This window comes from Mixophyes fleayi, chromosome 3 (genome assembly GCF_038048845.1).
Source record: "Mixophyes fleayi isolate aMixFle1 chromosome 3, aMixFle1.hap1, whole genome shotgun sequence".
Classification (NCBI taxonomy): domain Eukaryota; kingdom Metazoa; phylum Chordata; class Amphibia; order Anura; family Limnodynastidae; genus Mixophyes; species Mixophyes fleayi.
In genome coordinates, this window is record NC_134404.1 from 243,039,033 (window position 1) to 243,051,989 (window position 12,957).

Sequence of the window (12,957 nt, forward strand, 5' to 3'; positions counted from 1 at the left end):
AACCGGAAATAAAGCTTGCAGCTTTCTCTGAAGTTCCGGAACAGGGATCTATTTCCGGAGAACCGATGCAGTAAATTCATTTTAGGTTCACAGGTGGGTTCTGAAGTGGATTGTGAGGGTTTTGCAAGTTCTTCCTGAACGGACAAACGCTCAGCCAATATCTGGATCATTTCGTACAAGGACTCAACATGGCCTGCTAGAGCTTGTGCCGGAGATGGTGTGGATCCGCTTGCATCCATTCCAACCTCGTCTCCGTGTGTTTGGGACGGTTATAATGTTAGTGTCACGGGCACTAGGAGTCTTGCCCAGGATTTCACCAGATGACTGGTCTTACCAGAGTGAAGTTCACACAACGGTCCTCTGGTAGCGGGGTGACTAGCGGAACAGATATCACAGCAGATGGAGAGAGAATGCCAGTAAATAGTAAAGTCAGTGACTTGCAGCAATCTTTGGTCAATGAATTAGCGTCTAGCTGATCTAGTGGAAAGGCAGATTTGAACACGGAGATCAGGATGGACGTGAGTAGATGCAGGGAGGTAGCGGGGAAGTCAGTGGTCTGCGTATAGCAAGTTGTACCACTGCTTAATAGGTGAGGATGGGTACAAGTGTTGATGAGTGGAAGCATACAAAGATAATAGGATGCAGACACTGAGAGCACAGAGGAACTTGATCCCAAAAGGTATGCAGCGTATCCAACAAAGTCTATATAACGGTATGTGTGGCGCTGCTTGGTAGAGACTTGCTCAGCACAGATATGCAGGCCAATAATGGATAGTCAATCACAGTTATGCATATAACGACTGAGTAGTGCAGTTAATTCCAAACAGGTATGCAGCATAACAATAACAGTCTATAGCGGGTATGGATACCGCTGCTGAGCGTGGAAACTTGTCCTAGCGGATATGCAGAGTAAACGGAGAAAGTCAGTAACAGATAGGCATACCGCTATTCAGTAGAACAGTCTGTCCACAGGAAGATGCAGGAACTGCAGAGACGAGTGTAGGAACCACAGGTGAGTAGATCCGGTAATCAGAGTCCAGCTGAGGACACAAGCAGGAAGCAGAAAACAGGAGACTGAAGCAGGTATGGAAACCAGCGATGAGAAACACGAGGAATCAGCAGGAAACTGAAGACACTAGTAGAACACAGGGAACACCTTCAGAGACTATCAGGGAATGAGACTCCAAGATCAGGCAATGAGGTAATGCACACAGGTGCCTTAAATAGGGAGTTGCCTGATCAACCAATTTGGATTAAAAGCAACAGTCACCAGAGTTCTTGGGAGCTGCGCATGCGCAGTCCATTAGGATGGCGGACGGCAGCGGTTTACAACAGGTGCCGGCAGGAAGGCTAGGGAGACACGCACCAGCGTAGAGGCACTCACGGTCCGGTGAGTGACAGTTAGGAACCCCTCCAACCCGGAATCTACTCTGCCAGTCAGGTGTTCACTGGAGCCCCTGATGGTGGGGACAGACTGGGCCGCAGACTGACAGAGGGTCGTGAAGTGTGTACCGGCTGGGGAGAACCCAGGCAAGCGGAGTGAGGTCCACGCAGAGGTCAAGGGCCGGCAGCAGACAACCGTAAACAAGCTGAGGTCAGGGGTCACAGGCGGATAGCAGAAACTGTAAACAGGCCAGAGATCAGGGTCACAGGGTACACAAGCGAAGTCCAATTCAAAGCCAAGGGTCAAACGCGGGAAATCGGTAGCGGTCTCAGAAGACTAGAACAGGAACAAGCAGGTCAGCAGACTGGAGCACAGAAGCTATAACCGGCAGTGAGGCAGCAGACCTCATTGCCTTAAATACAACCCACAGCCAATCGGAACCTGCTCTTAGGCAGAGCCACACTTGCAGGTTAATTGCCAGACACTAAAAAGACCAATCAGGGCTTAGCCCTGAAATCACACTTGCAGGCTAATGCCTGCTAATTCAGCCACAGGCTGAATCTTGATTATCTGTCCCTAAAGCGCATGCGCGCCGGGACGCGGCGCTGAGGAGGCGTCCGACCGTTGCCTTGGAGTGAAGTGATGTCCCGGTCGTCATGGTGACGGCCGGGACGTTGGGGCAGACAGGAAGCGAGCCGCGGCGGCTGTGAGTACCGCCGCGGCTCGTGACAATGTCATCAGGAAAAATCTGAATATTTCTTACAAAGGTATACTTCAAACAGCTAAGTTTGTAGCCTTTACCTATTCATCAGTATTAATTAGAAGCAGATTTGTGCATTTTATTATTTTAGCCAAGTCTCCTTTGCATTTTTCTATAATGCTTTTCATGATCTATTTACATATATTGACTTCGACTTCAAAACAGTTATGCAACTTCTCTATATAGGCTCCTCTTTCCATCAGGTCTTTTTGCTGTGTCTCCAACTGAACAAGGCAGATGTGTAGAGAGGTTTGTTTATTTTCAAAGGGACTTGCCTTGTGCAACGCTCATGGAATGCTAGCCGAGACAGGGTTGACTCCCTGGACTACTATCTGCTTGACCAGAAGCAGTGAATGTGGGAGCATACTAATTCTCTCTCTAAGCAGAGAGCAGGGATGGTGCCCAGCGTGTAATCTGAAGCCATGCACCTCAGGGTTGCTATGCATACAAACAGCACGGAGCTGCACAGCTAGTCATTGGTATCTGTACCGCAAACTACTTTCTGCAGGAGTGTCTTATGCATAATGGACCATTAAAAAAATAAACTAGCATGATAAAAAGCCTTTTGTAACTGAGGATCTCTATGCTTGCCAAGGAATGTCTGGGCCAGGTCACAGATATGGTTGGGACCTTATGATATATCATGGCCTTCTAATAATGTGGTGGGGGCATCATTCTGTGGATGATATTGATCATTTGAAGGTGAAGGAGGGGAGATAATAAATTAATCAAGGATGTTTAATATAGAAATAGTAGAGGTTGTGCTTAAACACATTTATAAATCTTTGGGGATACTAGATGTACTACCCATGATACCGCTACAGGCTGCTTTCTTTGAGGAAAATCAAAGGAAATACAGGGTCTTCCTAAAGCTTAAAGTGATTAAGGATCTCTCATGTAAAGAATGGGATCAAATGGACAGCTGGCAGTCTAAAGCTAGTTACACACTACAGAATTTTCCACCAACTTTTTACGCTTGGTCCATGGACTGCATACACACTAGCCGTGTTTAGGACTATAAAGGGAAGAGCGGACGTCCCTTTAGAGACTTTTTACAGCCATGTTGTCCTGATCAATGACTGTAATTTCGTACTCGCTGTTGTGGATCGGTCAGAAGTTTATACACACTACACAACGGAAACGAGATTGGAACGAAAATATTAAACGGTATGACCAACAAATGAGGCGACAATCGTCCATTTGGGCAGACTTTCGACCATCGTGTCACTGCACACACTGACCCGACTTTTAAATGAGCGGTCGTATGTCGGCTGATTTAGCCGATTGGATGAAAACTGTGTAGTGTACCTAGCTTAAGGCTAGAAGGTCGGATTGTATATATTCTTTTCAAGATGAGGACGTCTCTAAATGGGATGCAATTCTTAAAGTAGATGCTGCTATGGCCTGTATCAGCAAAGACTACTATGCCGATGGAGGACCCTTTAAGGGATAGGAAGATTTGAGAAAGGTTTCAATTAATTGCAATTTCTGCAGGAACAACAGTTAAAGCAGGAGTAGACTCCACTGAGAATCTGGAGGGATACTTTATACAAAGATTCCAAAGAAGAAAAAGATAATCTACTTAAAAGAGTAATTTGACCTGTTACTACAAACCACCAAGGAACCAGATTTATTTTAAACTACTCCTGGTGGGATGGGTGGTTTCAGGACAACTTTAAATCTAAGAAGACTCAACCCACATGTGCAAACAAGGCCCTTTTTAAAGTCTGTAAATTCAATAGAGAATGTGGATTGCTTAACAGCAATATATTTACTGGAAGCCTACCTACATATTTCAATAGCAGAACAGCATAATCTGTTTCTATGTCAATCTTTCGGCCTCTCCACATCTCCAAGAACATCACATTTCTGCAAGATCACGGTTGGATCATAAATATGACCAGGAGCCATATGGTGCCCACACAGCAGCTTCATTTTCTGGGAGTAGATAGAAATTTATCAAGGGATAAGGTGACTATATACAGAGAAAGTTTACTCCATATGCAACACCTGTCACAGAGTACAAACCAGAAGGCCGTTATCTCTAAAGGACTGTCTTGGACTTCGGAGAATCTTTTTTTTTTTTTTTTCCCACAATAGGAATTATACTACAGGCAAGATGGTGCATCAGAAATCTTGAACTAGAATTATTTAAAAGGTAGAATCATTGTTTACAAAAAAAAAAAAAAGAAAATCTCCACAGGGATAAGAAAATTGCTTGACTGGTAGGACCCAACAGTGAGAAATCAAGACAGAACCAGAATGAGAAGTATTCACTACAGATTCCAGCTCTACAGGCTGGGATGCACACATTTGCATCAAAATGATTCAAGGTTTCTGGTGACAAGATGTTATCCCCAAATAAACATCCTAGAGTTGAGAGCTGTCTAGAAAGCAATATTGCACTTTCATAAGCTTCTGTGACGTTTTGACGAAATAAGCAGTTGATTTCACCTTAACCAGCTTGCACCTAGTTTCTCCCAAAATGTTGCCTATAAAAACATGTTGGGTGGTTTTTATTTTTTTTTATTTTATAGCCCTTTAGGGCTATATTTACTAAACTGCGGGTTTGAAAGAGTGGAGATTTTACCTATAGCAACCAATCAGGTTCTAGCTTTCATTTTGTAGACTGTACTAAATATGAATATAAATATAAAACTTGACCAGTGGTAGCGCCACTTAATATCAAACAAATTGACTGCAATAGCTGGTGATTAAAACATCAAATATAATTTCCTAAGTTCTGCATGTATTGACAAAAAGCAATGTGATTGCCTGATGCTGTTGGCATTCGCTGTTGGATACATCATGGAGAATGGACATTGGACAAAGATGTGTTCCACATGTCTACAGAAAAGTTTGGCTTCCCACAGAAAGACATGATGTTGACATGAAAATAACTGCTTGGTTTTTATGTCTCCGGGACACCAAAACAGAAGATCATCCTAACAAAGCCTTGGATTTTCAGTCTGGGATGTTTTCCCCACATTCATCGGGTTGGGTACCAATTATCGACTACATAAAATCCGACAGCAGTTTCCCCGATAGGAGAAGTCCGATTTTCTACCTGGAGGTGAGAACAACTTCTTGGAATCACTCCTGCAAACAATTCTGGCCAATGAACATGCCGGCGTGTCCAAATCGCGTCATCTTAACGTGCGACCCAGACATTCTCGGCGTTAAGGTGGTCATTTAAGGAAGCGCAGCGTCTGTAATGTCTAAATTGCTTTCTCCCCCCCCCCCCCACTCGGACTCCCTGGCAGAGGAGGAAATAAGGAAAGAAAAAGTAGCCTAATTTGCTTGACGGACTCCATGGCAGCCCTAATATATTCTCGACAATGCTGTGTTGTATGTCTTTCAGGAATAGCCTAGGAAGTTACTCACATGATGGAAGGATGGGCCACGTTCTATACCTAGCAAGTGGTTTCTTTTTCCTTTCTTTCTTCAGCTAAGCAACTAGCTAAACCATGGGCTACCATGGAGTCCTTTGAAGAAAGGAAATTAACTGTATCTTATTTGCTTATTTCTAGGTAAGGGAGCTGTCTACAGCTTTGATCCAGTAGGATCATACCAGAGAGATGCATACAAAGCTGGTGGCTCTGCAAGTGCTATGCTGCAACCTCTCCTGGACAATCAGGTATTGTATTACATAAACAAAACTACAAGATCATACAACTGACAGTAAAAATTTTAACAAGAATAGAAAATAAAAAGGAAAATGTAGAAATTGTGCAAAAAACTGATTTGTTTGACTCTCGACAAAACACTTTGAGGCATACAAAGTTTACAGTTCTTTTAGGGTTTGTCCTCGGCAAACATTTTTCTCTTTCCTGCGAGACATTGGGGTATAGTAGTGGGTCCAGGAGTCTTTGTCACTTTATCTACTAGTAGATCTTTGCTCTCCTCCCCTCCTCTCCTGTGAATTCCTCAGTTTCTTTAAAGTGACTAGGAGCAAAGCTCACTAGGGTATGGGCTCCTGGCAATTCCAAGTTAGATTTACAGTTTACACGTTTTTATTTTTATTTCCCTATAGGTGCATCGCGCGGCTCGATCTAAAGACCCAGGTGAGTGAACAAGACTTGGCTCTGCTCACTCCGGGTCCCGCAGAAGGTAAGAAGCAGCTGAGGCTCACTTACTGGCACCTCTGTCGGCATTCCCCTAGAGAACGAGCATTACAGAGGGCAGTTTTGGGGCACCACATTTTAATTCTGGCCAGAAGCGGGACACGTATGTGGAGAGCACAGTAATAGGGATTACTCGATCCCGCTAGCGGACAAGGGAGTAAAGCTGTATCAGCCTCTCCTCCCGGACCGCTTTTCGTGCTGGCAAGTCCCCGCTCAATTCCCTCGACAACGAGCAGAAGGGGGACTGTAAGCACCGCTCACACTCGTTAGGAGGTGAGAGAGGATGCAGTATACGGTGCACGCACCTGGGCGTGCGCTGAGTGACCATAGCGTGTGCCGAGCGAACACAGTGGCCATGTTGAAGGAGGCACTATTGCAGGAGAGCAGGAAGCGGGCGGTAACATAGAGACAGGAAGAGGAGGCACAAACAGACTTCCTTCCTCTCAGTCATTTCCGGCCACAATCAGGATTAAGCCTGCATGTGGAAACATAGGGACACCACCGGAGCAACGTTGCCTGACTCTCCTACTCTGCCTCTCCTCTGCTGACACGCTCGGCTATCGGTACAGGCTGGTGCCTATTGAGCATACAAACGAAGGTTTGTTTTTTTTTTATTATAGAACTGATTTTATTGCACTCTTGTTATTTCACAGACAGCACTGTACCTTATATAATTAAAGGAGGGGTGCTTTGACATTCTAGGACTACCCTGTATAGAGACTCTAGATTTCCTAGCCTAACAGCCATCAGCCTAAATTTCTTTAATACAGATTGTGTTATCTTGAGTTACTTAAGAAAAGACAATGGCTGAGAAGGGGACCGCAAAAAGCAAGGGACACTCTGTAGCTTCTGCTTTGTATTATACATGTGACAAATGTAATACTAAATTTTCAGTTGGACAGACAGACCGAAACGCCCTTTGCGCAGCCTGTACCGCTGACGCCCAGGCGCGAAAAGGTTCAACTCAGGAGGCGTCTACAGCAGTGGAAGAACCGCTTTGGCTACGATCCTTCTCATCAACCGTGTAAAGACTAGCTAACGCCATGCTGCGGGTAGCAGAGGTACGTGAAAGCTCCACTCCACTCGCCATCATACACAGTCAGGCTGACGAGAACACATCCCCACAGACAGGCAGCCCTCAGGGAAGATAGATTAATGTCTATTACTCATAGGGGCAAGAGGATTATCTCTGATACGGTTCAAGACCAGGATCAGGAATCAGACTTCTCACCTGAGGAAGGAAAGTTAGAGTTAGACCCAGAGGGTGAGGACCACCATGACTATGATGCGGCCTCGGCAAATAGTGTGGATAGTCTTATTTTAGGGATCAGGCATACCTTGGGGTTTGCTGAACCTGAGCCCTCGGCACCCACAGGGGTCTCCCTTTTTAAAAGAACAAAGGCACAATTAGCAGCATTTCCACATTCACCAGAAATGTTGGAGATTATAGCTGAGGCCTGGCAAAAGCCCAATAAACAGTTTATGATGCCGTCCAGATTCAAATCCCTGTACCCTTTGCCACCAGAGGAGGTGGTAAAATGGGAAGCTTTACCTAGGGTAGATACCCCAGTAGCACGCCTAGTGTCATCCTCAGCCATTCTCGTTCAGGAGCGGATAGCTCTCAAAGATCACACTGATAAAAAGTGTGACTTAGCGCTCCGCTCAGCATACACTGCAATTGGCAGTTTGTTTAGACCAAATATGGCCGGAGCATGGGCTAGCAAAGCCATTCAACTATGGACTGAGGAATTAATTAGAGGCCTTAAGAACAACCCTCCTCGCACGGAGCTCTTAGACGTAGCAGAGCACATCCTAGAGACGTCTGAGTATGTAGCAAATGCCCACAGAGACAGCGTATCTGTTAACGCTAGGTCCTCTGTGCTTGTATTGGCGGCTCGCCGTAGCCTATGGCTACGATTGTGGGCGGTAGATGCTGATGCTAAGAAAGCACTAGAGAATTTACCCTCTGATGGCGTAACTCTCCGGCTCAGAGCTTGAGAGGGTGATTCACGAAACTACGGGGGAAAGGAGCACTGCTCTCCCGACGGTAATCAATAGACCCCACCAGGGCAGATTTCGGTCCTTTCGGAACTTTGCCCAAGGCATTACTCTGACAAGGGCCCAGGGGTTCCAATCAGGAAAGCCCCTACAGGTACAATCAGACAATGCCACCACGGTAGCCTACATAAATCACCAGGGCGGCACTCGCAGTTCAGCGGCAATGCGAGAGGCGAAACGGATAATGGCATGGGCAGCACTTTGTCCCCAAGATTTCGGCCATCTTCATACCGGGGGTACAAAATTGGGAAGCCGACTTCCTCAGCAGGCAAAGACTCAACCCAGGGGAATGGGCCCTAAATAGGCAGGTATTCTCTCTTCTTGTGGACCGCTGGGGCACACCAGAGATCGACCTGATGGCATCCAGACTAAACCATCAGGTCACGCAATACGGTGCAAAGGCACGAGACCCAGGAGCAGAGCTCACAGATGCCATGGAGGTTTCGCATGGTCTACATATTCCCCCCCCCCTCCCCGTGCTGTCTCGGGTGCTAAAAAAGTTAAAAAGAGAACGGGTACCCCCTGATCTAATAGCCCCGTATTGGCCACGCAGAGCTTGATTCACAGACCACCTGGGGCTGGCAGCAGCCCTCCCATTCCGCCTTCCCATGCGAACAGCTCTTCTGGTTCAGGGTCCTTTCCTCTACCAAGGTTTAGATCGGTTAGCTTTGACGGCGTGGCTACTGAGACCCTAGTATTCAAAGCTAGGGGGCTCTCGCAGCAGGTAATTACAACCATGATCAGGGCTAGAAAGCCTTCATCGTCTTCAATATATTACAGGGTTTGGAAGGCTTACATTATGTGGTGCGAATATAAGGGTTTCCACACTTACAGATTTTCCCTCCCACGCTTACTAGACTTCTTACAAGACGGCCTAGACAAGGGCCTCCGCCTAGGGTCACTCAAAGTACAGGTTTCGGCGCTATCTGTGTACTTTCAGAAAAAGATAGCAGACTTCACAAACATTAAAACGTTTCACATACAGCCCCCATTTTCTCATCCAGTGGAACCTTGGGACCTCAACTTGGTCCTTGGGGCCCTCACCAAGTCCCCGTTTGAACCTTTACATTCGGCGACATTGAGACGCCTGACTTGGAAAACAGCATTCCTCTTCGTCAGCGCGTAGAGTGTCCGAACTAGGGGCGCTTCGCTGTGACCCCCCCCCCCCCCCCCCCCCCCGTTTCTCATTTTCCATTCAGACAGGGCAGTACAAAGCCCTCGTTCAGCCCTAAGGTAGTTTCCAGATTCCACCTGAACCAAGAGATACCGGCGTTCAGGGCCAGAAAGGACTCCCAAGAGGAGGCTTTACAGTTACTTGATGTGGTCCGAGCACTGCACTGTTATATAGACCGCACGGCTCCTGTTAGGAAGATTACAGAGCTATTTGTCCTCTGAGGCCCACAAGAAGGGGTGGCCAGCTTCTAGGCTATCAATTGTCCGCTGGATCACATCTGCAATTCGAGAGGCCTACATCACGGCCTCGCAACCCGTCCCGCAAAGGTTAAAGGCGCATTCTACCAGAGCAGTAGGCGCCTCTTGGGCAGCTAGACACGGCGCGCCGGCGGAACAGTTGTGTAGAGCGACGACATGGTCCTCCGTGCACACGTTCACCAAATTTTACAGGTTACAAGGCTTCGCGTCGACCCATGCAAGCTTTGGCCACAGAGTTTTATGCGCAGCTGGTTCAGAGCAATCCCTCCCGTGCGGAAGCTTTGGTATATCCCCAATGTCTCGCAATGTCCCCCAATGGCAGGAAAGAGAAAATAAGATTTTTACTCACCGTAAAATCCTTTTCTCTGACTCCATTGGAGGACACTGCACACCCTCCCTTGCTCTGTATATAGTTTCTGTGTGTGGAAAGTCATATGTTTCTATACTTTAAGACCTTCCAGGTATTATCGCCTCCTTTCCTCTCACGCTTGGTTAGTCAAAACTGAGGAATTCACAGGAGAGGAGAGCAAAGATCTACTAGTAGATAAAGTGACAAAGACTCCTGGACCCACTACTTTACCCCAATGTCTCGCAGTGTCCCCCCAGTGGAGTCAGAGAAAAGGATTTTACGGTGAGTAAAAATCTTTTTTTTTTTTCTTTCCTCCCAAGGGTCCCACTAGGGTGGAGAATTGTATTAAGTATAAAAGGGAAGATGTATGGTCAGAAATGTAGGCAACAAACAGATTATTTATGCATCTTCATGGGATTTTGGTTCAGTATTTGCAAATATCAATGATATTCTGGTAGGGCTAATTGCAGGTATGAACTAAAAGGAAAAAGGGGCAGCATGCACTCCGTTCCCACATTTCCAACCAGCCCCATTGCTAGACACCCAGTATATTGATCCCAAAATAAGTTAAAATAAAACATTTTAATAAAATCTTTATTCAAATAAAACAATCAGTCTACTACTGTTTTATAAAAAAAAAATCTGATCTAACGTAGTAGTGCAAATGGAAAGCAGGAACCTACACGGCACTGGCGCTGACTAAAACGGGGTGTTTTGGGACACATCTTAACTAACCAAGCCAATCACAAGCTTTTTCCACATTGGCTGGTAAAGGGTCCTGAGGACTTCCACATTTTAATAATTTTGTGGCTGGTCAGCAAAGGGGGCTGTTTTGTTTTTTGTTTTTTTTTGTGTTTTGATTTTTAATGGCAACTTTCTGGGGTCTTATTCAAATACTTTTTCAAAATTGTGTTCATTTTTTTTGTTTACTTGGCATAATGGACAAAGGGTAACCGCTCCGCTCTAACCAGCCTGAAGCGGTTTTTAATTATGGCAGGGGAATCCCATAACCATGTTGTCACTGGTGGTCGGAGAAATGGGAGAAGGCTTGCTCTCTATTTTTATTTATTATTGCTTTAAATAATGACTTGTGTAGCCAGGGTTGCCCCTGCGGTTTAGGGTGGATGGGCTCCCATAGTAACATATGTTTGAGCAGCCTTGTTTCAGTGATGGCTCATTACAAACTGCTTTGTAAATGCGTTTGTCTGATTCTCCAGTTGGTGTCAAGTATTTCAGACATTAATCATCTGAATCGATATTCTCATCCCCTAGTCGGGATAACCTTCTTTAAAATTGTACATTTTAAGAGTGGAGACATAGCACAAGAGGAACAGCTCCTCTCCCTATAAACAACTCCCTGTCCCTTCTGCTAGCCAGTTCTTTTTCCAGTGCTTGACAAGGATTTATTCCTTAGTAATTTTTTTTATTTTTACATTGCTCTTCTGTACCCAGGTTGAGGGACAGCAAAAGTTTGGTTCATCCCCCTCCAATTGCAACTACCACCACAGGATAGATTCACTCCTGGCCACAGCCATCGGTCAAGTGCCAGCATGGTGGCGTAGTGGTTAGCACTTCTGCCTTACAGCACTGGGGGTCATGAGTTCAATTCCCGACCATAGCCTTATCTGTGAGGAGTTTGTATGTTCTCCCTGTGTTTGCGTTGGTTTCTTCTGGGTGCTCCGGTTTCCTCCCTCACACTCCAAAAACATACTGGTATAGGTTAATTGGCTGGTAAACTTGATCCTAGTGTGTGTGTGTGTTAGGGAATTTAGACTGTAAGCCCCAATGGGGCAGGGACTGATGTGGGTGAGTTATCTGTACAGTGTTGCTGATTTAGTGGCGCTATATAAATGGTGATGATGAAGTGGCAACAAAACCCTAAAAACCTTGGCGAAAATTTAATGGCAATGTACAAAAAATATAGTTTTTGGATGTTTGAATACTAAATTCTTTTGCTACAGGTTGTATGTGGTCATTTCAAGACAACATTTTCTAATGTGCTAGATAATCAGTTTATTGGTCCAATTCTCCAATATCTGTAGTAATATTGCATATGTAGCCAGTGCTGGCTTTCTGGTTTTCACATTTATTAGAAGCAAGAAGTAACATCTGGGGACGTTTACAAGAAAGCACGGCGTACTAGACCGTTTTTGAACATGGCATAACTTGGATGATAATAATAGACTTGGCCTAACCTGGATTGCTACTAATGGAAACCTTTAGTGACATTAGCAGTGGTTTTTCATTACAGACCACCCCCCAACCCGTTTTTTATTTCTTTTGTAACAGACCTTGTATAGCACAACTTCATCTCCCTTCCAACTCAATATTTGTCTATCTAATATTGCCTTTCTGTGTGCTTGTTTTTTAGATTGGATACAAGAACATGCAGAATGTGGAGCAGCTCCCATTGACATTGGAGAAGGCCTTACAACTTGTCAAAGATGTATTTATTTCTGCAGCTGAAAGAGATGTGTACACAGGCGACGCACTTAAAATTTGCATTGTTGCCAAGGATGGCATTAAAGAGGAATCTATTTCTCTGAGAAAAGATTAGTCATTTTAATGACTGATCAACATATTTACCACTATAATGTGTTTTAGGGTTTTTTTTTCTTTCCTTTATATCAAATAAAAATATGTAAAAGTTTGTGGATTCACTGACTTATTTGCACTGCTTACACATGATTAGACTGAACATGTCATACAGAGACAATTGGCTACTCAGCCATCTGAGTTCCCAAATATCAAAGTACTTCATCTCTACCATACAAACAAAATTTTAATGAGCCACATTTTTGGTATTTCCAATTAAATCGCTAGTGTAATATTCATTTAAAAAGATTGCTTC

At 45.0% G+C, this 12,957-nt stretch overlaps 1 protein-coding gene across 1 annotated transcript in view; it reads left to right on the plus strand.

The window, feature by feature from the left end:
* PSMB1 (proteasome 20S subunit beta 1) overlaps positions 1-12,756 on the plus strand; it is a 34,900-nt gene extending 22,144 nt beyond the window's left edge. The window contains exons 5-6 of the mRNA XM_075203364.1: positions 5,675-5,781; positions 12,478-12,756. Coding sequence (XP_075059465.1) covers positions 5,675-5,781; positions 12,478-12,663 — 293 coding nt within the window. The 3' untranslated portion in view covers positions 12,664-12,756. The remainder of the gene's footprint in view (positions 1-5,674; positions 5,782-12,477) is intronic.
* The last annotated feature ends 201 nt before the right edge of the window (positions 12,757-12,957 follow it).